Here is a 23,012-nt window from a genome sequence, read left to right as displayed (position 1 = left end):
CAGTCTATGGTATTTTGTTATGGCTGTCTGAGCAGGCGAAGACATCCCAAAAATATTTTATATAACTTGAATTCTTTGAACTTACTGAGACTCATTTCCTTTCTAAACTTCTGAGAGTTTGAGTAGAATTGGTAACATTTTCCTGGAAAACAGTGGGTAGAATTTGCCATTCAGGACTGGAGTTTTCTTTGTGGAAAGGTTTTTAACTACAAATTCATTTTCTTCAATAGATGTAGGGTTATTTGGGTTGTCTATTTCTTCTTGACTTTGTGTTTTGTGTGGGATTTGTTCATTTCTAAGTTGTCCAATTGTTTGGTATAAAGCTCATAATATTCCCTTACTAGCCTTTTAATATATGTAGAATCTTAGTGATGTCACCTCTGTCATTCCTGATTCTATTGGTAATTTGTATTTTTTCATTTTTTCCCCAGCTCAGTCTGTTTTAAGGTTTATGAATTATTGGTCTTCTCAAAGATTTTAAATTCACTTTCTGCTTTTGTTTCCTATTTGACTTTCACTCTGATATGTATTATTTCCTCTATTCTGCTTAGTTTGGGTTTCATTTGGTCTTCTTGTTTCTTAAGGAAGAATTTGAAGTCATTAAACTTCTTTTTTTGACATAGGCCTTTATTGTTATGTATTTCCCCTACACTGCTTTGGCTGTATACTACAAATTTTGGCATGCCATCTTCATTTTCAGTCAGTTCAAAAGAGCTTCTGATTTCTCTTCTGATTTCTTCTTCAACCCATGGGTTATTGGAAGTATGTTATTTGGTTTCTAAATATTTGAGGATATTCTAGATATCTTTTTGCTATTGATTCTAATTTTATTCAATTGTGGTCAAAGAAAATATTTTATAGAAGCTGAGTTCAACTTATTGAGACTGGTTTTACGACACAGAATGTAAACCATTTAGTAGATGTTCTATGTGAATCTGAAAAGAATGTACATTCTATTGTTGGCTGGTCTATAAATGTCAGCTGGTCGATTGTATTGCTCAAGTCTTACATATCCTTACTGATTTTCTACTTGTTCAGTTGTTGAGAAGGGTTTTGAAAATCTCCAACTGTAATTGTAGATTGCCTGATTTTTTTTTTTTGGCCGCACCACGCAGCAGGCAGGATCTTAGTTCCCCGATCGGGGATTGAACCCCACACCCCCTGCGGTGGAAGCACAGAATCCTAATTGCTGGACTGCCAGGGAATTCCAATTCTTCTTCCAGATCTTTCGCTTTCTGTAATTTGGAGCTCTGTTATAGGAGCACGAGTTCTCATGCTCTTTGGATTAGTTGACACTTTTATCGTTACGAAATGATCCTTTATATCTGACCTATTCTTTGCTCTGAAACCTACTTTTTCTGATATTAACATACGTGCTCCAGAAACCCACTATGTTCTGATACATGTTGTAGCATGTATCAGAACTTCATTCCTTTTAAAGGCTGAATAATATCCATTATGTGGGTAGACCACATTTGTATATTCATTCATCTGTTCACAGACTCTTGGATTATTTCTACCTTTCAGCTGTCGTAGACGAGTAACACTGCTTGTTATGAGCATTGGTGTACAAGTATCTGAGTCCGTTTCTGATTCCTTAGAGTTATATACCTAGGAGTGGAATTACTGGCTCACATGGTAATTCTACGTTGAACTTTCTGAGGAACATATAAGGGCCCCCGGATGTTCTGGGTTCAACACATCCTTCTAGAAGTCTAGCAGTGGGCCTGCCTGCTCCCCTGGCCCCAGATTCAGTCCTGGCCCATTGCAGGGCCCACCTCTCTCCCTGCTCCAGCTCACCTCAGCTGTTGGCCCAGAAGCTTCCAGCCCAGCACGTCCACCTCATCCCTTGGCCTGGCGAGGGTCAGACGGTCAGGGGCCTGCCTCCCCGCCCCCCTACTTCCTTCCACGCAGCCTTCACTCCTTCTGCCTAAACCTGTGTGATGGTCAGTCTTCCGCTGGACTAGGCCAGTTACGCAAACACTCACCTAGGTGTCGCTGTGAAGGTACTTGGTCCGTGTGCTTCACGTCTATGATCAGGTGACTTCAAATAAAGTTTACTCTCAATAATGTGGGTGGGCATCCTCCACTCAGCTGAGGCCCAGGAGAGAAAACCTGAGGTTTCCCTGAGGGATAAGGAAATCTGGCAAGGGTACCCTAGGGGGTACCCCACAATTATGCCAGTGGATTATCAGACTGCATACCTGTCTCCTCCTGGTCAAGCTTCCTTGGTAGAGGGGCCCCTGCCTCAAGGTGTCCAGCCTGCTTTCAGGAGCCAGGCATTGCCCCCTCCCTCCTGCAGGGAGCAGAGGGTGGTCCCCTCCAGGCCACCAGGACTTGGCCAGGACAGCGCAGGCTCACAGGGCTGGTCAGGGAGGAGGGAAGAAAGGAGGCCCAGAGGCCAGAGCGCACGTGCGGTTTAATCGTGGGGAGGCTCCAGAGGAGACAACATTTCTACCAGGTTGGTGTAAAAATGAAACAGGGTCCAGACATGGTTCTTTACACAGACAATTACAGTAAATTTCAAAATCCAAGCAGCAGTGTGAATGTTGTTTCGTGAAAAATGAACACAGACGAATAGGGTGGGTGCCCAGTGCCCGGGGCTGCTCCGCTCCGCTGGCGGCATCATGGGGCCCCGGCCTGGCTCCCGTGCGCCGGCCGCACAGGTGGACCAACCGGCGTCTCCCTGGCGACCCAATAAATAGGAGAATCCAAACGGAGAAACGACAAATGGACCCGCGTGGCAGAGCCCGCGCGATTCAGGAAGTTTGGCCTGGCTGGCGGCTCAGCCGACTCTTCACAGACCAGGCAGGTCTCCGAGTCGGCGGCGCGGGTCCCAGCCCCGCGCCCAGGGCAGCCGGGGTGGGGGGTGGGAGAGGGGAGGGCGCTGGTCCTACTGGTGGCTGCACGTGGGGTGCGGGGGCCGGCGGGGTGGGTCCCACATGCAGGACCCTCTGGCCTAGCCCTCCCGCACGCTGACACGTGGCTCGGCCAGGGAGCTGTGGATGATGCTGAGGATGGATTCCAGGCCGCTGCCCTCCAGCAGCGTGCGGTGGTCACCCTCAATGACATGCACGGACACCTTGCCGTCGCACACCTGGGAGAGGTTGTAGTCAGCGCCCAGGTCCTCGCCATAGGTGCCGCCTGTCTTGGCGCGCAGCAGTGTCACGTTGCCATGGTAGGTGGCCTGCGGCGTGTACTTCTCGGCCGCCCGCAGCTTCTGGTAGAAGGAGCGCGCCGCGAAGCGGACGGCATGGCGGTCCAGGCCCGCATGGCTCTGTGCGATCAGCTCCACGGCAGCCGCCACGCGCTCCTCCAGGCCCTCGAGGGGCAGTAGCGCCTCCAGCACCTGGAGGACAGGACAATGAGTGGCGCCAGGCACGGGAATGGGGGGCAGGGGTGTTGGGAGGCCCGGCCACGCGGTATCTGCAGACTCACCCTGCCGTGCTCCGCATCAGTGAACTGCTGTACGAAGAAGCACATGGCCTCGGCCTCGGCCTCCGCCTCGCAGCCAGGGGTCATCTTGGCGCGGTAGCTCTGCAAAGGGAGGGGGGGCTGCTGCAGTGGCGACACAAGGGGCTGGGACTCCAGACCTGACCCCAGGGGCACCGTTGCCGCCCTCACCTGCGTGTAGGCCAGCACGTAGGTGTGCGAGCCATCGAACAGGAAGAGGCTATTGTTCGTGGGGCCGGCGCTCTGCTGTGCCTGCAGCTGTGAGCACATCTCGAAGGCCACGCAGGCCCCATAGGAGTAGCCAGCGATGCGGTAGGGCCCCTCTGGTTGCACCTGCCTGATGCACTCAATGTAGTAGGCGGCCAGGCTCTGGATGCTGTCCAGGGGTGCAGCTGCAGAGACAGCACGAGGCTTAGCCCTTGTCTGGACGTGCACGTCACCCCCAACCCACTGGGGGACGGAGGAGGCCCACTGTGGGGACAGCCCCGCAGGACCCTGACACACCTCCCGTGCACTGCAGGCCGTAGGTGGGAATGCTGAGCTTGGCAGCCAGGCTGTGGAACACCGTGATGGAGCCCTCGATGGGGTGCACTAGGAACAGGGGTCGCTCGGAGCTCTGCACAGAGTTGAGCGGAGCCAAAGTCGGGCCCTCAGGGTTCACCAGCAGGGCGCTCAGGTTCAGCTGGGCCTGCTGCCGGGCAGGGCTGTCCTCCTTGGGTGTGGGGGCCGCCAGCTCTGCAAAGAGGGGCAGATGCCAGGGAAGGCTGGGGCCACATGGGGTCCCCTGCTACAATCCCCCAGCATGCACACATATACACGCATGCACCTGACTGGGGCTGCTGGTGGCTAGGGCAGGAAGTGGGTGGGGGCACTGGGCTCCCAATGAGGGCTCTCAGGACGGGGCCAGATGGACGAGTCCTGACCTGGGGGGGAGGGGGGCGGTCCAGGCTGCTCACAGGCCAGCAGCACCGAGAGGACCTGTGCTGCTTCGGGGATACCCCCCTCCACACCTACCATCAGCTGTGCCAGCCTGCAAGGAAAGTTCCTGCAGCTTCCGGAGTGTGAGCTGCTGGATTTCCCGCATGGACAGCACCCGGTCGTGCTCTCGCTCGAGCATCTGGCGCACCTCCACGCCCATGAGTGAGTCTAGGCCCAGGTCTGCCAGTGAGCTGTCCAAGTTGACAGTGGCCAAGTCACGGATGCCTGGGGAGAGGCACTCAGTTGGCAATGGGGGATGGGCCTTGGTGGGTACTCTGCACCCCGACGGCTGGGTCTTCCCGAACCATCAGCACTACTATGGTCATGGCACACAGCGCCCACCCAGCTCTGCATGGACCACCTGTGTCTCTCCTTCCGTGAGCAAGCCGGCATGCCCCCTTCCGCAGCCAGCGAGACCAGACTCAGGGGAGCCGCGTGTCTGCCAGCTGGGGGGTGCGGGGTGCCCCCTCACCCAGGATGTGAGCCACAGCCTTCACCAGGTCCTGCTGGCTGCTGCCGTCACCATGGGCTGCGGCCTTCTTCTCCGCCAGCACAAAGCTGCTCAGGACGGGGTGGGGCTGGTTCAGGAAGAGGTCCAGCACCTCCATGCAGGAGATGATGCGCTGGGGCAGCGTCCCGCCAATGACTATGTCGTTGTTACCCATGGTCTCCAGCACGACGCCCACATCGCCAATCGCGCCCCACTGCACGGCCAGGCCTGCGGGTGAGGGAGGGTGGGGGGCTGGGGTGAGAAGGGGCACAAGTGAGGGTGGCACCGCACGAGTGGAGGAGGAGGGGCGGGCAGGCCCACCTGGGAGGCCGTCATGCCGGCGCTTCTCACATATGCGCTCCATGGCAGAGTTGGCGAACCCGTAGTTGGTCTGGCTGGCGTTGCCACGCCCGCAGCTCACCGAGGAGAAGACCACGAAGTAGTCCAGCTCGGGGCATGCCTCCCGGGTCACCCTGTGGGTTCTTGAGTCACCCCCAGCCGGCATCCCCAGCCCACCGGCCGACACGCCCAGGATCCCTGGCTCGCCTGCCAAACCGCCTCCACTGCCCCGGACCCTTGGTTCAGACCCCGGCAGAGGCCTGTGGCCTGGTCTCTGGACAGCAGTGTGAGGGCCGTGCGGGGGAGGGCTGGGAGAAGGAGAGAGGGAAGGGAGGAGCCCACCTGTCCAAGTTCAGGGTGCCACTGTACTTGGGTTTGTTGACGTCCTGGAAGAACTCAGGGGTCTGGTTCTCCAGCATGGCATCTCTCAGGACCTGGGGTGAGGGGATCTTAGCACCTACCTTTGCCCCAGGGCTTTGGGGGGCTTGCTTAGGGCGGGGGGGCTTCCCTGGGCAGCTGGCTCCAGCCCCTTTAGAGCCGTCCTCACCATGGCCAAGTTGAAGACGCCGCCTACAGGCCCAAGCTGGGTGGCCTCACTGATAAGGCTCCGGGCACCATCCAGCGAGCTGACGTTGCTGGTGGACACAAGGACCTGCACACCCTGGCGTCTCCACTCACGGACCTGCCTGGCCTGGTAGCCTGTGGGACACAGACAGTGGGGATGGGCAAATCGGGGCTCTGGCCCTAAGCCCAGGTGCCCGGAGAGCAACATGAGCGGGAGCTGACTGAGGCCTCTCCCACCACCCCACCCTCGTGCTCCCTGGGGCCGGTCACCTGTGCGGATCCCCGAGCGGGAGGTCAGCACCAGCTTCTGGGCCCCTCGCAGCATGAGCCACTGGGACAGCTCTAGGCCGAAGCCACCCAGGCCCCCTGTGATGATGTAGGTCTTGTGGGCTGGGCAGTAGGTCTTGGACAAGGCCGCCGTCAGGGTGGGCTTGGTCCCTCGCGGCACCGCCTCCTGCTCCTCCTCGCGTACCTGCAGCCCAAGTGGCATTGCTGTTCACACACTGCCGGCAGGGGCCGGAGCTGGGGGTGCCTGGGGTCCCCTACTCACCTGGAGGACCACTTTGCCGATGTGTCTGCCCTGGGCCATGTAGCGGAAGGCGCCCTCCACCTGGGTCTTGGGGAACACGGTGCGCTTGAGGGGCTGCACCACGCCGTCCCGGATGCCCGCCTGCAGCAGCGCCGACACCTCCCGCCAGGTGGCGCTGTCTTCATCAAAGATTGCGTCCAGCAGGATCCCGTGGAAAGTCACGTTCTTCAGGAAGATGGCCATGCCTGGACAGGTGGGCAGGTGGGGGGCCTCACCACTCAGCTGGCAGCCCACCCTGTGGACCCCCACTCTGCCCAACAGCCCCCTGCCCACCCGGCCTGCTGCCCAGCCTCACCCAGGGGGTGGTTGTTGGAAAGGTCAAATTTGCCAATTTCCAGGAATCGACCATGCTGGGCCAGGCACCGCACGCTGGCCTGCAGCTTCTCTTCCGCCAGGGAATTCAGGACGAGGTCAACACCTTGGGGTGGGGGGGCAAGAGGGGTCCTCACAGTCAAGACCACTGCCCAGCCAACGTGGCCCAAGTCCGGAAGGCCAGACGCTGTCCCCGCCTGGGCCGGTGTCTCCTCCAGCTTGGCCGGAGGGGGGCGGAGGATGGGAGGAAGCGAGGGCTGGGAATATGGGTGGATGGCGGTTGTCTAGTGATGGGAGCCACTCACCCTTCCCGGCCGTGTGCCAAAGCACGTGCTGCTCGAAGGACGTGTCCCGGGAGTTGGCAAAGCTGGCTTCGTTGAGCTGTGGGAACCTGGCCTGGAGGTATGCCCGCTTTTCAGCTGACCCTGGTGGGGAGAGGCGCTGCTGCTAAGTCTGGGCTTCAGGCGTTGGAGGGGCGGTCCTGGGCTCTGGGAAGGGCTGTAGGCTTACCCACAGTGGTGAAGACGCGGCAGCCCAGGCTGAGAGCGATGGCGATGGCGGCCTGACCCACACCACCCGAGCCCGAGTGGATGAGCACTGTCTCCCCGGGCTGCATGCGTCCGCGCACTACCAACGCGTAATAGGCTGTGGTATAGACGACGGGCACTGAAGCTGCCTCCTCCAGGGTCCTATGGGCACAGTGCAGGGGTCAGCTCTGGCCTGACCCCTGGACACATTCATGTTGGGCCCCAGGTCACAGCCCTGACCGACTCACCAGTTGGAAGGCACGTCCCACAGGAAGTCCTGAGACACCAGAATGGAGGTGGCCAGGCCTTCAGCGGGCACCAGCCCCATCACACGCCTGCCTCTGGCATCTCGGCCGGAGAACTCCATGCCCAGCATGCAGTCTCGCGCGACCCATTTTCCTGGGGGCAGATGGTGGGTGAGCCCCTTATCTCCCGAGGAGGACCCCAGCGTGTGAGCTTGGGTTCGAGGAGCCTCCCAGGTTCCTGAGCATTGTGGGGTGAGGATCCCCTCTTCCCAGGTCCTGGCCCCGAGGGTCTTTGTTTTGGTTCTCCGCACCCACCCCGTGGGCCGCCTGTACCTGGGATGGCGTCGGGGGACAGCTTGCCCGTGGCCAGCATGACGTCTCGGAAGTTGAGGGAGGCATAATAGATGGTGCAGAGCTGGACTCCAGGGCCAGTGGGCTGGGCGTGGCGCAGAGGAGAGCAGACCCAGCGGATGGAGGAGAGGTCCCCTCGGGTGAGGATGTTTACGAAGGCGTGCTCTGTCTGCTCCTCTGGCCGGTCTGCGGGTGACAGAAAGTGGAGCTGCCACAGGGTCACGCGCAGCCCTGGGCTGGGCAGGGCTTCCGGCCAGGGTCCCCCTGCCCTCTCCTTCTCAGCCCACCCAGCTGCGAGGTGAGGAGCCTGGGGGGGCAGGGTGGCACGTTGGGGGCTCACCCTTTTCCAGTGGGAAGTGGCGGAACGCCCCCCAGGCCCCGTCCCGGTAGACGTTCATCACCAGGTCCCCCTGCAGCACCTTCTGCAGCTCCAAGGAGTTTGGGTTCATCTCAGGGATGGGGGACGCGCTACTGAGGTTGGACACCAGGACGCACCTATGGGCAGCCAGACAGGTGAGAGGAAGCTGGGGGGGTTGGAGGGGAGGAGCAAGGGGCATGCAGCTCAGTGGGCATCTCACCGAATCTGGTGCCCGCCGGGCTCTTTTCGGAGACAGTTCACCATGCCCACGACTCCTGAGGTGGTGCAGCCAACGGCCATGAGCCACACGGGCCGGGAGGAGGAGTCAGCCAGGATGTTCTGTAGAACGAGGGAGGGGTTGGCTTCTGGGGGCTCCGCAGGCCCCAGTGTTGGAGCTGCGTCAGCCAGGCCTGGCCAGGGCTGGGAGGGACTGACCTTCAGTGAGTCGACCCATCCGAAGCTGGCATCCTCCACAGACAGGAAGACTGGGCTGTCTTGCGGGGCCAGCCGGCGGCACAGGAAGAGCACAGAGCCGTAGAAGGACCTCTTCAGGGCCACCAGGTGCAGGGATGCCCCGGTAAATAGGCTCTCCCACTCGTCCTGTGCGTTGGGGGGTCAGTGCTTGGCAGCCTCCTGGCTCCTCCCCATCCCAGCCCCTCCCCATCCCGGCCCCGCCCCGCACCTGGCTCAGGAGGTGCTGCCCCCCTTGATGTGGCTCGGAGCAGGTGAGAAAGGCGACAGTCTCCCCCAGGGAGTAACCTCCGAGCAGCGTGTGCAGCAGCAGGAAGCCTCCCTCCTTCAGGGTAGCCGCCATGTTGCCGACGGCCGTGGCCGGGTCACCAAAGGTGGCCAGGGCACAGTTGCACACCAGGAGGTCAGCCCTGCCCAGGCTGCTGGGGGCCGGGTCCACAGGGTCCCACTGGCCCTGGGTCAGATTGAGCTGGTGCAGCTTGGCTTGGGCAGCCTCCAGGGCCTGGGCGTGGCGGTCAGTGGCTATGTAGTCCAGCTGCATCAAGGGCTGGGTGTTCAGCAGCGCCGGGATGCGGGAATACAGTCGGCCGTCACCAGCCAGCACCTGGGGTGGAACAGCTTCTTGGATCAGCTGCCATGGGGCAGGCACACCCACCCCCTCAGCTAGGTGTCTCCCAGAAAGACCCACCCACCAACTCCGCTGAGGCCACTGGCCAGCGCTGCCCTGTCCACAGCACCCGCAGAGCCCACCTCCAGTCCCTTCTCTGTGCCCCTTCCCCTTCAGTGTGTGGGCAGCCTCAGCACCATCGCAGGTTGGGTGACCTCGCGTCAGAGGGGCCCCGGCCCTCCTGACGTTTGGGGCTGCCTGCGTCTGGGTCCACATGCACAGTGCCTGCCTCTGTGCTCGGCACCCACCTCCACCACCTTCATTTTGAGGCTGGCCGTGTTCTCCAGGGCGGTGTCCACGCACGCCTTGAGTGCTGGGGAGTCGAGGAGGCCGCTGAGCAGGGGGTCGTCACACAGCAGGGGCCTCTCCTGGGCCAGGACCTGGCCCAGTTCCTGCTGTAGGTTCCCATTGAGTTGCAGTTGGCAGGCGGCGGCCAGCAGCCGAGGCAGGCCCTGCTGCGGCGCCTCCCGGGGAGCCTGGGCACTTTCCAGCCCGGGCACAACCATCTTCATCCCCTGCTGGGCGACCTTCATCTGCAGTGCCTGTGCCAGCCCTGGGGAGGAGAGAGACGGGTGCTAGGGAAGAGCCTCAGCTGGGTTGGGGTTCCTGAAGGTCCCCCAGCAACTGGTGTCTCCCTGGAGCAGGGACTCGGAGGTAAGCAGGACACACTGCCCGGCTCTGCCCACTGACAGCAAATAGAGGGACGGAGTGGGCAGTCCAGTCCTCCAGGGCTAGAAACTGGCATCAACCATCGGGACCACTGGGTGGGTGAAAGGCTGCTCTGCCTCCCACCCAGGTGTGAGCCCCACAGAGGGTGGGTTCAGTGCTCTAACGGCCCTGCTGCCCCTCCCCAGAGCCCCCCACCCTCAGCTTGGGTGTGAGCCCTGTGTGGGGGGCTGTCTCATGGCATTACACCTACACAGCTGGCTGGGGGCACAGACAGGAGGGGACAAATCTGTCACCTATGCATGCTAGGCCTCCTCTGAAGACATCAGCTCTGGGTGGGGGGAGCCAGGCCTGGGGGCACTTACGAGGGGAAGGCAGACTTGGGCTCCACGTGAAGGAGGGGCTGTGACGGGGCGATGAGGGGAGGTGATGAACTCCCCTTTGCCAGACTGGGCACAGGGACTGGGAGCTGGGCCCTGGGACGAGGCGGGGGGGCGGGGGGGGTGGCCTCACCCCTGCACAGCTGCAGCTCCTCCTGCAGGGCCAGGCTCCCAGCCAGGCACCCGCTCTCCACGTGCGGCGTGAAGCAGAACTTCTCCAGGATGGGTGCCAGCTGCTCCTGCTGTCGCCGAGGGGCCACCGAGGCATGGAGCCTCGAGATGTGGACGCTGCCGGCCACTATGCTGTTCAGATACCTGTTCACTACCACGTCGGCCACTGCGGGGACACGCTGGGTAAGTGCGGGCGGCGCCTGGCGCGGGGACGCAAGTGTGTGGGGCCGGGGCACGGCTACCTTGTGTCTCGCCTCGCAGCGCGTACAGCTTCTGCCGGTGGGTGGTGGGGTCGATGCGGATGGCGGTGATGCGCGTGGGCAGGCGCAGGTCGCGGTGGCCCGGGACCAGGAGGGACATCTGCAGCATGGTGTCCAGGAAGGTCACCCAGTTGTCCTTCCACAGCAGCCGGCCTGTGTTACCTGGGGTGGAGGGACCGTCAGCTCGGCCAGGTTGGGTCTCTCCCCCAGTGGACCCTCTCCTCCACGCGGCCCCCTCACACCAACAACTGCCCTCCCTTCACCCGGCTTGGGCATCTAACGCCGGGCAGCAGGAGTTAGCCCCAAAGCACGTTCCTGAGTATAAAGTGGGGCCCCCTTGCACCCACCTTCGAGGTTGGCCTCGAGGATGCCCTGGAAGTGGGGGCCGTAGTTGTAGCCCCGCAGCCGCAGCTCCTTGTACACATCGCCCTGGCTCAGGTGGAACGCAGCAGTGGGGTCTACAGGTGTGGGGTCTGTGCCGTACTGGTTGTCAAAGAGCCTGGGATCGGGGTCCTTCCACTGGTGTATCTGCCCTGTGGGCGGGGGTGGCAGAAGGGCCTGAGGGCAGGGCCGGGCTGAGCTGGCAGCCAGGGTCCACCCAGAGACCCCCACCAGGGACTCTGCAGCTGGGGCGGGTGCCCCTGCTCACCGCTCACGATCAGGTTGCCGTTCTCAGACACCTCGAAGGTGCACGAAGCCTCCAGAAGCCGCACTTCCAAGGGCACGGTCCCTGCAGGCGGCAGGGTCAGAGGTCAGCAGCAGGGGTCAGCAGGCAGCACTCCCGCCCCGCATCCCGAGCCGCCTGCCTCACCTGTCTTGGGCAGGATGGTGGCTTGGTGGAGCGTCACGTCCTCGAACACCACAGGCACCTGCTCCATGTTTTGGTCCAGGGCTCGTGCCAGCGTCTTCCAGACCAGGAATAGGTAGCCAGTGGCGGGGAAGATCACGCGGCCGTCGATGCAGTGATCCAGCAGGTAGTGGTCAGGGGTCTCAGGGCTGGCATCTGTGGGGCATGGGCCTTAGTGCCAGCGACCAGGAGGAAGGAGCCGCCCCCCCCCCCCGCCTGCCCGCACCTCACTCACCGATCTTATAGACAGTGACAGAGGAGCCGCTGGAGCCGTTGGGGAAGTCCTCCACGGCGGGCACATCCCAAGTCTGGCTGTGGTCCCACTTGATGTGGGGGGAAATGAGGGGGGTCCCCCGGGGAGCCGGGAACTCCACGGGTGGGAACAGACCGTTGGGGTTGATGTCAATGCTGGAGAGTGGAGAGGGGAGATGTGAGCAGCACACCTGCCCCCAGGACCACCCTGCTATACACCCACTGCCGACCCATTGCCAACCGTTCTCCCCTAAGACCCCAGGGATGACCGAGACGGGGTGGGGTGGGGGCCGCAGTGAGGGTGTGACGGTGGCCCAGCACCCACAGGCCCGCTTCCTGGGGACGATCTCAAGGCCAGCCCGTGGCTGAGGGGCTCCCAGGGTCAAGCAGGGAGAGGGGACGCACCCCATCAGGTGGAGCCTGCCCACGTTGCCGAGGAAGAACTCCAGGTTGTCCCTGTGGTCCTTCTTCATCAGCGGGATGACGGTGCAGCTGGGCTTGAGGCCTCGCTTCAGGATGGCCTGGGAGGCAGAGACAGGTTGGGCCTCCCCGACTAGCTCCCCCCCCCCACCACACAAGGCCACGCAGAGCCCGGCCAGCCTGCCTCCCTGCCATGCCCCCACCGCCACCCCTCCCGGACCTGACCGTGCTGCCCCCAAGCGCGCACCTGCAGCAGGGCATGGGGGGCGATCTCCAGCACCACGGCGTGCTCAGGCACGTGCCTCAGTGCCTCCTGGAAGAGCACGGGGCTCACCAAGTTGTTAACGTTGTACTCAGCTGAGAACGTGCGGGCCAGGCGGCCCTGCCACTGGGCCTCGGGGATGGAGGTGCTGAGCCAGCACACGGAGCGGGGCCGCGGCTCCCGGATCACCTGCGCACATGGCCAGGCTGGGTCGGCGTGAGGGAGCTTGGGCCCGCCTGCCCGCCCGTCCTCCGGGAGGCCCCCGCCAGGCAGCCCGTGGGGCAGCAACCCACCTTCTTGAGCGCCTGCAGCAGCGCAGGGGCGATGGAGTCCATGAAGTAGGAGTGGAACGCTATGCCACCTGTCCGCACCTCCTTGGCAAACACACCCTCCTGCTTCAGCTGCTGCACGAACTCGGACATTGCGGCCTGGGGTGGGGGCGGGGAGGGGGCAGGGGCGCTGGACGAGCAGTCCTAGGCCTGTGCCCGGCTCCCCATGCAGAGCTCACCCCGAGGGATAGGAGGGGACTTGGGGATGAGGCCTCGCCTCCCAGGGCCCACCTGAGGTCCGGAGATGGTCACAGAGTCCTCGGAGTTGTGGCAGGCAGGCACGATACCAGGGGGGCAGCGCCGCTTACACTCTTCCCAGGACAAGCCTGGGGGCAGAGACGGCCTCAGGAAGTGGCCACAGGGAGCCAGCACCCTCACTCGGCCCCTCCCCAGGGGGAGGAAGATGCTGCCGGGGTGGCCCGAACGACAGAGGTGGTGATGACAGCTGCAGAGCGGCACCTTTACGAGGCACTTTCACCCCTGTCGTGTCTGATCTCAGGCAGAGGTGTCGTTAATGCTACCCCCCAGGCGGGAGCCAGTTTCGGCTCAGTATTGACGCCAAAGGCTCCTACGTCTGACCAACCACAGAGGACCTCGGCCTCACTCTCCTGCCAGCCCCTCAGGCTTTCTCGGGTGTCCTCCCATCTCCAGCCCTGCCTGTCCGGAGTGCGAACAGGCCCATTCCTTCTGCAGCCCCCCAGGGGTTTAGCTCAGGCTCATGGGAAAACCATGCAGGCCTCTACTGACGCCCATGGGCGAGCACGCCGAGCACCAAGGCCATCAGGCTCGGGGAGCACATCCGGGGCACACTGAGCAGGCCGCCAGGGTCGCTCTCACCCTGAAGCGAGGAGGACGGTGGCCGGCGAGTCACCCCACGGCCTCGCCCCCGCCCAGCACCAATGTTGAAGGTGCCAGCGTAGACGTCCCCTCCCACGGAGACCCTCAGGCCCATGGGTGGAGTGGGATGGGGGAGCACAGGGCAACACCTACCCACAGCTGCCATGGCCCCGGGTGGGATGTTGGCCTCCTTGATGCACTGGGCCCTCCAGTAGGCAGCGAGGACAGCCTCCTCCTGAGAGAGGCAGCCGTCGGCGTAGCCGCAGGCCACCTCGCCCAGGGAGTGCCCGATGATGCCGTCAGGCCGCAGGCCCATGGAGGTCAGCAGGTCTATGAGGGCAATCTGGGGAACAGGGTGCGTGACGCGGTCACAGACTGCGGCCAGTCCAGGGGACGCCAGGCTGACCGCCCTACCGGCCCACTCGCCCCAGGCCCCAGGGGTGCACCTGGATGGCAGTGAGGCTCACGAAGGACTGGACGGTGTCGTCGAAGGTGGTCTCATCTGTGCTCATCAACAGGTGCGACACTTGCAGCCCCAAAGGCTTCACGGCCTCGTCTGAGCGCAGGATGGAGTCGCGGAAGCTGCCCAGGCGCATGAGGCTCAGCCCCATCCCGCGCCACTGTGCGCCCATCCCTGTCCCAGTGAGAGGCGTCAGGGCAGGGCTGCGCGGCCCTGTCCCCACTGCCCTCGGGGACAACCTGGGGAGCCAGGGGCTCACCGGAGCAGATGAACCAGAGCGGGCGCTTGCCAGCTGGCACCTGGTGCACCTCCTGGTCGCCGCCCTGGCCGCCCAGCACAGCGTAGCCACGGAAGGGCATGGTGGCCGTGGGGGCGGCCGCGATGTCGTTGAGCATGCTCACGAAGGCCAGGTCCTGGCTGTGCTGCAGGCCCTGCTCCAGCAGGCCCTGCACAGCCTCAAGGGTGCGCCCGCTGGCCCGCAGCAGACGGGGCAGGGCAGAGTGCGGGGCCGGCGGCGGGGGCGGCTGGGAGTTGGGCCGGAGGATGACGTGCACGTTGGAGCCGCCGAAGCCGAAGGAGTTGATGCCCACGTCGCCCCCGAGAACGGGCAGAGGCCGGTCCACTACCTGCAGCTGCCCGTCTTGCAGCGCTGGGATCTTGGGGTTTGGGCTGTGGAAGTGCAGGTTGGGGGCCCAGACCCCGTGCTCCAGGGACAGCAGCACCTATGGGTGCCTAATGGTCAGTGGGGTGGCCAGCCCCGGGCTCCTTGCCCTGCTGGTCAGGGTGGGCTTCAGGTACTTCCCTTCCTGAGGACACTCTGAGGCCACCTGCCCACTGCAGCTGACTTCCTTCCCCCGAACCTTGCCCAGCCCCAGTGCAGTGGTCTGGTGACCAAGCCGCAGGCCCCTTCCCCTCTCGGCCTTGGGCCTCACTGAGGGCCCCTGCTACCTCCGGACTAATGGCCATGGGTCTAGACACAAAGGTCCCTCAGCCAGACCCCACCCCAGGTCCCGATCTAAGAGTTGCAGACAGGTGGCTACAGTGGCCCGGGAAGCCCAGAGCACCAGGGAGCCTGAGCAGTGGTGACCTGGATGCTCTGGGCTACCAGTTGGTCAGCAGGCCATGGGGAAGGGCAACCCTGGAGAGGCGGGGCCACCCCGCTGCTTCTGCACCCTCTGGCTTGGTCTCTTGTGGAGCAGTATTGGGCAAGATACCTGGCCCAGTGAACTAGGGCAGGGAATGGCTACATGCTGGCACCCTGCTGTCTGGGTCTCAGTGGCCCACACCCCACAGCACACCGTGTGGGGATCCTCCCCCGACCGGGCAGCAGGAAACTGAGGAGGCAGGGACAGGATGGCCCCAGACCCGCCCGCCTACCTTGACCAGTGCTGCGAGCCCCGAGGCGGGCTCCGCGTGCCCCATGTTTGACTTGGTGGACCCGATCAGCAGGGGGTCCTGGCGGGTGGCACACAGGGCCCGCGTGATGCTGTTCAGCTCCTGGGGGTCGCCCACCTGTGGGGGACTCAGGGAGGTCAGGACTCCACCCCGGCGCCTCTCCGGCGTGGGGGTGTCGGGTGTGCACAGGGCCAGGCAGGGCTCTTACCTTGGTGCCAGTGCCATGGGCTTCGATATACTCCAGGGACTCGGGGCTCAGCCCGGCCGACTCGTACAGGGAGCGGATGAGCTGCTCCTGCACCTCTCCGGAGGGGAAGGTGACGCCTGTGGGCGGGGCCAGGCCTCAGCACACCACCAATCACCTAACCGCCTGCAGCCCCACCCTCACCCTGCCCGGGCCGCTCCCACCTTGCTCTTTGAAGCCATCAGTGTTGGTGCCGGCATTGAGGATGGTGGCGTACACCCGTCGGGCCAGGGACTTCTTGGTCAGCAAGACGGCCACCACAGCCTCTGCACGGCAGTAGCCATCCCCTGGGGGCAGAGGGCACCTCAGGCCTAGGAGCTCAGGGCAGAGCTCAGGGGCTGGTGTAGGGTGAAATGGGGGCTGGGGGTGCTATCCTGCACTCCCATGCCCTCCGCCCTCACCTGCTGCATCGAAGGATTTGCAGGAGCCCTCAGGGCTGAGCATGCCCAACTTCATGAACTGCACCGAGGTGTTGGGCTTCAGCAGGATGTTGATGCCACCCACAACGGCCGCGGGGCACTCCCCACTGCGGATGGCCTGGTAGGCGCTCTGCAGGGCCAGGAGGCTGGAGGAGCAGGCTGTGTCCAGGGCAACGCTGGGCCCTGCAGGCAAGGGCACAGTGCAGCTGTGGGACTCCCCGAGTGTTGGGGCCCTGGCAGCTTTAGCAGGTGCCCTCCACGTGGAGCCTATGACACCGGGACCTCACCCCTGCAGGCCTTCCTCGGAGAGGGGAGGTCAGAGTCTGGAAGGGGCTCAGCTGCCGTCCGGCCCCACCCTGCCCCAGTCCGAGGCCCGGAGGAGCTGTGTGTGCACCCACCTTTGAAGTCGAAGAAGAAGGAGAGGCGGTTGGCCATCATGGCGCGCTGGCAGCCCACCATACTGTAGCCCATGAGGGTCTCAGGGTCTCGACTCAGAGCCTCTGAGGCCTCAGAGCTGCTCACACCCACCCAGACACCGGTGTTCGTCCCACGAAGGGAAGCTGGGTTGATGCCTGTAGGAGACAGAGGTCAGCCCTAGCTACTGTGACGCGCCCAGCCCACCACCCAGCTCTGGGAGGTGAGGCCTCGCCTCTCAGCCTGACTCTGGAGGGGACGAGGTGGGCCAGGGAAGAGAGAGCAGAGCCACAATGGGGCGGCCAGCCCAGGTAGGGCTGAGAACGGATAACCAGGTCACAAGGAACCAGGGCCCAGGCACGGGCAGGGTGCCAGGTGGGGCTCCAGGCTCTGGGTCAGGCAGTGGTCAGAGACAGCCGGAGGTGGGGACAGAGGGCAGCATTGTCCCTAGGCTACTCCCCTGGCCCCTGGTGTTGCTGGCAGGGTCTGGTGAGCCCTGAGGGGCGGTCTGCCCTGGGCGGGCCAAGATAAGAAAACAGCGAGAGACAAAGGCCGAGTGTCCAGGCTTGGGAAGGAGGGAGGGACACTGGCCAGCCCCTGGGGAGAAGCATCCAAGGTCTCTGGGTGGGGCCTAGGCAGTGGAAAGGCCTCCACTTTCCCCTACCAGGGTCCTCTCACCTCCCCTCCACTCCACCCCAGGCAGCACATGTCCATGACCCCGTCACGCTCGGTGTCAACCCCAGAGACTACTTAGCATCTGCTGCAGGACAAGAGACTGCAAGGCCAGGATACCCACCCTGTCAACCACAGGTGGGAGCAGGCAGGCCCCAGGTGCCCCCTCAGAGCTAAGCTCTCACCGCTCACCTACTGAGAGGCCTCACCCACATGGCAGCCTCCCCTCTCCCACCTGGCAGGACTTCCATGTCCCTGGTGTCCCTGGGACAAGTCTGTGCCCCAGGACAAGGGGCAGCTGGCCTCGAGGCCCTTGTCCAAGGCCAGACAAAACCCGGCGGAGGAGAATGTGGAGGGCAAGAGTCCTGGGGCCAGATCTCGCCTCCTACTCTGCCTGGCGCCCTGCCCTCGCCCCCAAGATCAGCCATGCAACGGGGAGCGAGGAAACTGGGGCATCAGGGCATGCCTGGGACACCTCTGGTGTGCAGTTATGAAGCGTGACCTGCCCAAGGCCCATGCCTCCCCAGCCCAACTGCCCCAGACCAGGACTCCGCTCCCTCCTCAACAGCTTCTATGTTTTGGATGTTTTGTTATGAACACGTGTTGCTCTTAGAAGCAAAATGGAGGAACGCTTTCGGAGGGGTGGCAGGAACCTCAGGGATGGGCCCTCAGAAGTCCCAGGTTGGCTGTCAGCCTCCTGATGACCCACCTCCGTCCACAATGGCCTCGTAGGTGACCTCCAGAAGCAAGCGCAGCTGGGGATCCATTGTGTTTGCCTGCTTGGGGTGGACCCCGAAGAAGGAAGCGTCAAACCGGGACAGGTCCTTCAGCTTGCCTAACCGCCTGGGCAGGCCATACAGTCCTGTGGAACACACGCAGATGGAGGGGCCAGCCACGGAACCTCACAGCCCCGAGTGACCGACAGTGGCGTCCCTGTGGCAACAGGGAGCCAAGGCTCCCTGGGATGGGTGGGCCCACTTCTGAGAGGGGGCCCCAGGGGGGGCCTCATGGGTGGTGTCCCAGAGCACAGCACTGGGGGGGGTGCCCCCTCCTCCTACCCACCACTGTCCTGTCCTGCTGGAGACCCCCTGCCTGGCCTGACACTGGCCCCAGAGGCTGAGGCCAGGTCAGGCTCCACCACACTGACTCACATCCCGTAGATCAGGTAGAGCCACTCTGCAGAAGAACCTACTGGGCGTGAGAGAGTCAAACCAGCTTCCTGGGAGAGCCTGATGTCTTATCTGACAGTTTGGGACACGTGGGCCAGCAGTGCCTGGCCAGGCTCTGCAGGGACCAGGTGGTGGGCAGTGGGGCCAGAGGTGCTCACCCACCTGGCCTGGCCCTGGATCTGCCCCCTAGCAGCTTACCTAGCTCATCTGGGCAAAGACCATGCCCAGGGCCAGCCCTCAGTCTCCTGCGGACTGGAGTTCAGTCCCTAGCCCACTGGCCAGAGGCCCCAGTTTCTCCCTTGCCCTGAGCCTTCTCCTGGTGCCATCTCGCAGGAAGAGCCTGCAGCATGGCCTCACCTCAGGTGACCGTTGGCTCTGCAGGTGGGACGGGAGCTCAGGCCAGAGCGGGCCTGTCCTGGTAGCTTGGAGACTGTGTACCAGCGGCAGTGAGAGGTGAACCCAGGCCCACTTACCTGCCTTCCACCGCCTGTCATCATCTGTCACCATGTCCACACCGCCGATGAGATTGGCCCAGAACTCCTCCAAGTTCTCCGACTCAGGCAGCTTCCCGGACATGCCAGCGATCACCACCTCCTCCATGGCTGCTCTCTCTGCAGGGAGGGTGGTGTGGGGGCCCGGACACTGGTCAACCTCAGCTCCCACAATTGCCAGACTGCAGCCTCACTGGAGGCCCAGCTGCTGCTCCCCTGGCCCCAGCTTCCTGACCCCCCTCCTCCATCTGGCCCACCCAAGGGTCTGAGAGCAGCAGCTCAGAAAGCCCCACAGCAAAGATCCACATGGCCAGCTCCTGTGCTGTGTGCCAGCCGGAATGGATGCCCTGGGTGAAGTATGTGAACGGTGGTTGGGAGGTGGAGAGTCCACTCTGGTCCAGCCTGCCTGCACCTCTCACTGGGAGTATTGGGCTCTCTGGGCATTGGCCCTGGCCTGGGGTGACCCCAAAACGGCCCTGCTGCAACTCCCTGCAGCAGTGGTCCCAGGAGGGGGCCTCACAGTGGGAGGCAGGCAGGGCCAACCCAGAGAAGGGCCCAAACCCTTCCTAGGAAGAGGCTGCCTGGCCGTCAGCCTATTAAGAGCTGGCCAAGCGAATTTAGCAGGCGAAGGAGAAAGGGCTAACATGGGGGTGAGAAGCACCCACGCTGACTGGCTGGCTCTGCACTCAGCACCCCACGTTGTCCTCCATGCTGGGGCCAACGGCTCGGGCACTGAGAGTGCCAAGGCCTGGTGGGGCTCTGGGGCAAAACTGGTCCCTGCCCCACGGTGGACAGACCCAGTCTGTATGGCTGCTCCAGTGAGCTCCAACCTGGAGAACAACTCCTGGTCAGGGGCCAGGCAAGTGCTACCCAGACCCACACACCTGCACAGGTTGAGGCCTCAGAGTCCTGCTTGCCAACCTCCACGCAGCCTGCCTGGCCACCCAGACCCAGGTCCCCAAGGCGCCAACGAGGGAGCCTAGGCTACCCTGAGACTGTGGGTCCAGGATGGGGACTCCTGTACAGCCCCTGAGGAAGGGGGCAAGGCCAGGGTTGATCCTGCACGCTTCCGCCAAGGCTCCAGGGCCTCATGGCGCTAATGACCGCTGGACTCGCCAACCAGCGGCCCTCCAGCGTCTCTCTGAACAAGGGAAAGCACAAGCAAGTGGAGAGAGCGTCTTCCTTGGGTGCCCTGATCGCCCTGCTGTCCCGGCAGAGAGGGAGCCCCCTCCCCCAGCGTTAAATAAAGAGCCCTTTGCCGGCCCAGAGACACCAGCTCCCGGGGCGGCTGCTTCTCCAGAAAGCGCCCGCTCTGTTCTCCCCCTACTTGCTATTCACGCGGAGTCCGGCGGGACTAGGCAAGGGGGTGGAGACCCCTGCAGAGTGCACTGCTTCGCATGCGCCGCCGCGAGGCTGTACGGGGCAGGAGCCGCTCTCCCCCCAGAACTTCGGGGGCTCCAAACGGAGCCCACGTGGTGGGGAAGCCGTCCTCATCCGGCCCCGCGCCTCCTCCACCCACCACCCTCCCTTCTTTTTAGGCCCTCCGGTCGACTGAGACTCTGCTATCCCGCACCCGGAGGTGGGGGGACGCCGCGGATGGAGGGGCTCGGCGGCCCGGCCCGAAACGAGGCCCTTGTGGGCGGCCGGAGCTGGGCGCACACCGGACGGCTGGGGGCTCCTAAAGGCCCTCGAGGGTCCGCAGCCGCCCGGCCCAGCCCAAGACCAAAATGGCTGTTCGCGGCGCTCCTGGGCGTCCGCCCCTCGCCATCCGCCCACCTGCCCCGCCGGGCCTGGGGCATACAGCGAGGGCCTTTCGCCGCCCGGCCTCGGGCGCCCCATGGGGCTCGAACATCCATACCGGGGGCTCGGACCACGAGACCAGGGCAGGCTGTGCGGGGCGACCCCTCGCCACTGGCGCACCGGACGACGCGCGCCCAAGGCCGGAAGATGCGGGCCGGCGGCGCCCCCCTCGAGCCTGACCGCACCACCCCCGCCCCGGCCCCTGCCCGGCCCCAGGACTCCGGTCCCCGGCAACCAACTCCCGACCCCGGCCCGGCCTGGCCGCTCGTACCTGGTCTGGGCGCGGGTGGTGGCGTGGGCGGCGGAGGGAGAGCGAGGATGGAGCGCGCGGCGGAGGGGAGGCCGGGCCGCTTCCGTCTCTCTGGCTCCCTCTAGGCCCGCGCCGGCGCTATTTAACCGCTGCCGTCCCCGCGCGGACACGCCACATGGGCTGACAGCTTGGCTGCGCCGCCCAGGCCAATGAGCGTCAGGGCTGCGCCCCGGGACCAGGCGCGCCGCCGCCAGTGGGGTGATGCCGCGCGCCGCCGCCGGACGCCGGGACTCTGCGCGGGGGCGCGCCAGGGGGGCGCCGGGCTGGGTGCCCCGGGACTCGGGGGGCGTTGGGGCGGGGCGCAGCGTCACCCCCGCCCCACGACTTCTCTTCCGCGCCCCACGCCTCCCGGGGCCGCCCCCACCCACGGGGCCTCGGGGGCCACGTGTGCAAGGCGCGCAGTGGAAACGGGATGGGGCTTGCTTGGGTCACTCTGGAGGTTATACTGGGGCCACACTGGGGGCCGGCCGGACCCCGGGGCGTAAGGACTGAAGGGCCGGCGTCCGGGCCGAGCAAAGCCGGGCCGGGGGCGTGGCTCGCTCTGCAGCCGCAGCCAGTCGGGGGCCGGAGGCGTGCGCGCTGGACCAATGGCGGCGCGCGAGTGGGCGTTGCTAGGCGATAGGGTGATGGGCCGGGCGGCCCCTGGCGCTGCGCGGGCCGCAGCGGGCGAGCGCGGTCGTTGACCCGGCCGAGGGTGCCCCGCGCGGGGTTACTGCCGGTCACCGCAGCGCAACACGGCTGGTCCTCCCTGCGTCGCCTCCCAAATTCGCAAGGCGGGCGCGGGAACCCGGGGGACGCTCCCGAGGCCGGGCCGGGGCTCCCCGCAGCCGACCGCGGGGACGGGGCGCGGCCATCTGGCGAACGGTCTCTGTACGGACACCTCTTGGTGTGATTTGAACAAAGGAGTCTCCCTGGGCAGAGGCACTCGCGCGCGCACGTGGCCATTCTCACCCGCGGGCGCGCACACGCACCGGCGGAACTCAGCGTCTCCGCTCACCGGCGCGCCCTCCTTTGTAATTCCCCTGCTCAAATGTTTACTGAATTTACAAAAAACCCTTAACTTCCAGACCAAAAAGAAACAGACATCCCGTCTTGGGGTCAAGTGAGAGTCCAGGAAGACGGCCCTCACGGCCTGGTGGCCACGCCCTGCACCACCCTGGCTACCTTCTGGGGCCACAGACAGACCCTTGTTAGGCCAGAGGAGCCCTGGCAGTTCTCTGGGGCTGGTGCCCCACAGCCTCATTGTCTTGAAATCAAACGCCGCTGCGCTCCTCGCCTGGCTCCTTGGCAACCCATCTTGCCTTGCCCTCGTAAGCTCAGGGGCTGTCAGTGGAGTGTTGCACTGTCCGCGGTTGCTCAGGGACAACACAGAACAGGACAGGCACGTCAAACCAGACAACCTGGCTTCACGTGGCCACACGCCCCCCAGGTAGTCCCAGGGCAGCTCCACACTCCCTGCTCTATTCTTCCCCTTGGCTTCAACATTGGGGGGCTTCTGGTTCGCACACTGTGGAATAAAGGGCAGGACAGGAAAAGGGGAGAGAGGGCCCCGAGATCCCGCAGCTGAATTGCCGTCCTGAACAACTTTTCTGTGGGATTTTCTTTTCCTTCCTACTTAAGAGCTTTTCAGGCACCTGGTAACCTGGACCAGGAGTGGCTGGTCCGTGCTGCACAAACACCCTCAAATCTTGGTGTCTTTTTTTTTTTTTTTAAAGACCATGTCTTATTTATTTTAAAATATTTATTTAGGCTGTGTAGGGTGTCAGTTGTGGCCCTTGGGATCTTTGTTGTGGCATGTGGAATCGGCATGCAGGATCTAGTCCCCCCACCAGGGGTCGAACCCAGGGCCCCTGCACTGGGAGCATGGAGT

The 23,012-nt window shown here is 63.5% G+C and overlaps 1 protein-coding gene across 1 annotated transcript; it reads right to left on the bottom strand.

Annotated features, from left to right (window-relative positions):
- Nucleotides 1-2,400: 2,400 nt before the first annotated feature.
- Nucleotides 2,401-21,374, bottom strand: FASN (fatty acid synthase). Its single transcript, XM_059046884.2, has 42 exons — nt 21,104-21,374; nt 19,015-19,152; nt 18,082-18,234; nt 16,685-16,858; nt 16,269-16,469; nt 16,032-16,154; nt 15,832-15,947; nt 15,606-15,740; nt 14,488-14,950; nt 14,215-14,402; nt 13,922-14,111; nt 13,163-13,257; nt 12,896-13,030; nt 12,588-12,791; nt 12,326-12,441; nt 11,904-12,076; nt 11,633-11,824; nt 11,471-11,551; nt 11,169-11,354; nt 10,804-10,983; nt 10,524-10,727; nt 9,593-9,897; nt 8,889-9,281; nt 8,642-8,806; nt 8,427-8,545; nt 8,189-8,343; nt 7,831-8,034; nt 7,501-7,651; nt 7,236-7,414; nt 7,031-7,150; nt 6,709-6,831; nt 6,375-6,598; nt 6,095-6,296; nt 5,808-5,959; nt 5,603-5,694; nt 5,243-5,394; nt 4,904-5,149; nt 4,468-4,656; nt 3,958-4,188; nt 3,625-3,845; nt 3,439-3,537; nt 2,401-3,349 (listed from the first exon to the last, which is right to left on the bottom strand). Exons 2-42 carry the CDS (start codon nt 19,139-19,141, stop codon nt 2,960-2,962), a joined length of 7,548 nt encoding a protein of 2,515 aa, XP_058902867.1. The 5' UTR covers nt 19,142-19,152; nt 21,104-21,374; the 3' UTR covers nt 2,401-2,959.
- Between the last annotated feature and the right edge of the window lie 1,638 nt (nt 21,375-23,012).

The sequence above is a fragment of the Kogia breviceps genome, chromosome 19 (assembly GCF_026419965.1).
Source record: "Kogia breviceps isolate mKogBre1 chromosome 19, mKogBre1 haplotype 1, whole genome shotgun sequence".
In the NCBI taxonomy this organism is placed as follows: Eukaryota; Metazoa; Chordata; class Mammalia; order Artiodactyla; family Physeteridae; genus Kogia; species Kogia breviceps.
This window is presented reverse-complemented; position numbering and strand designations above follow the sequence as displayed.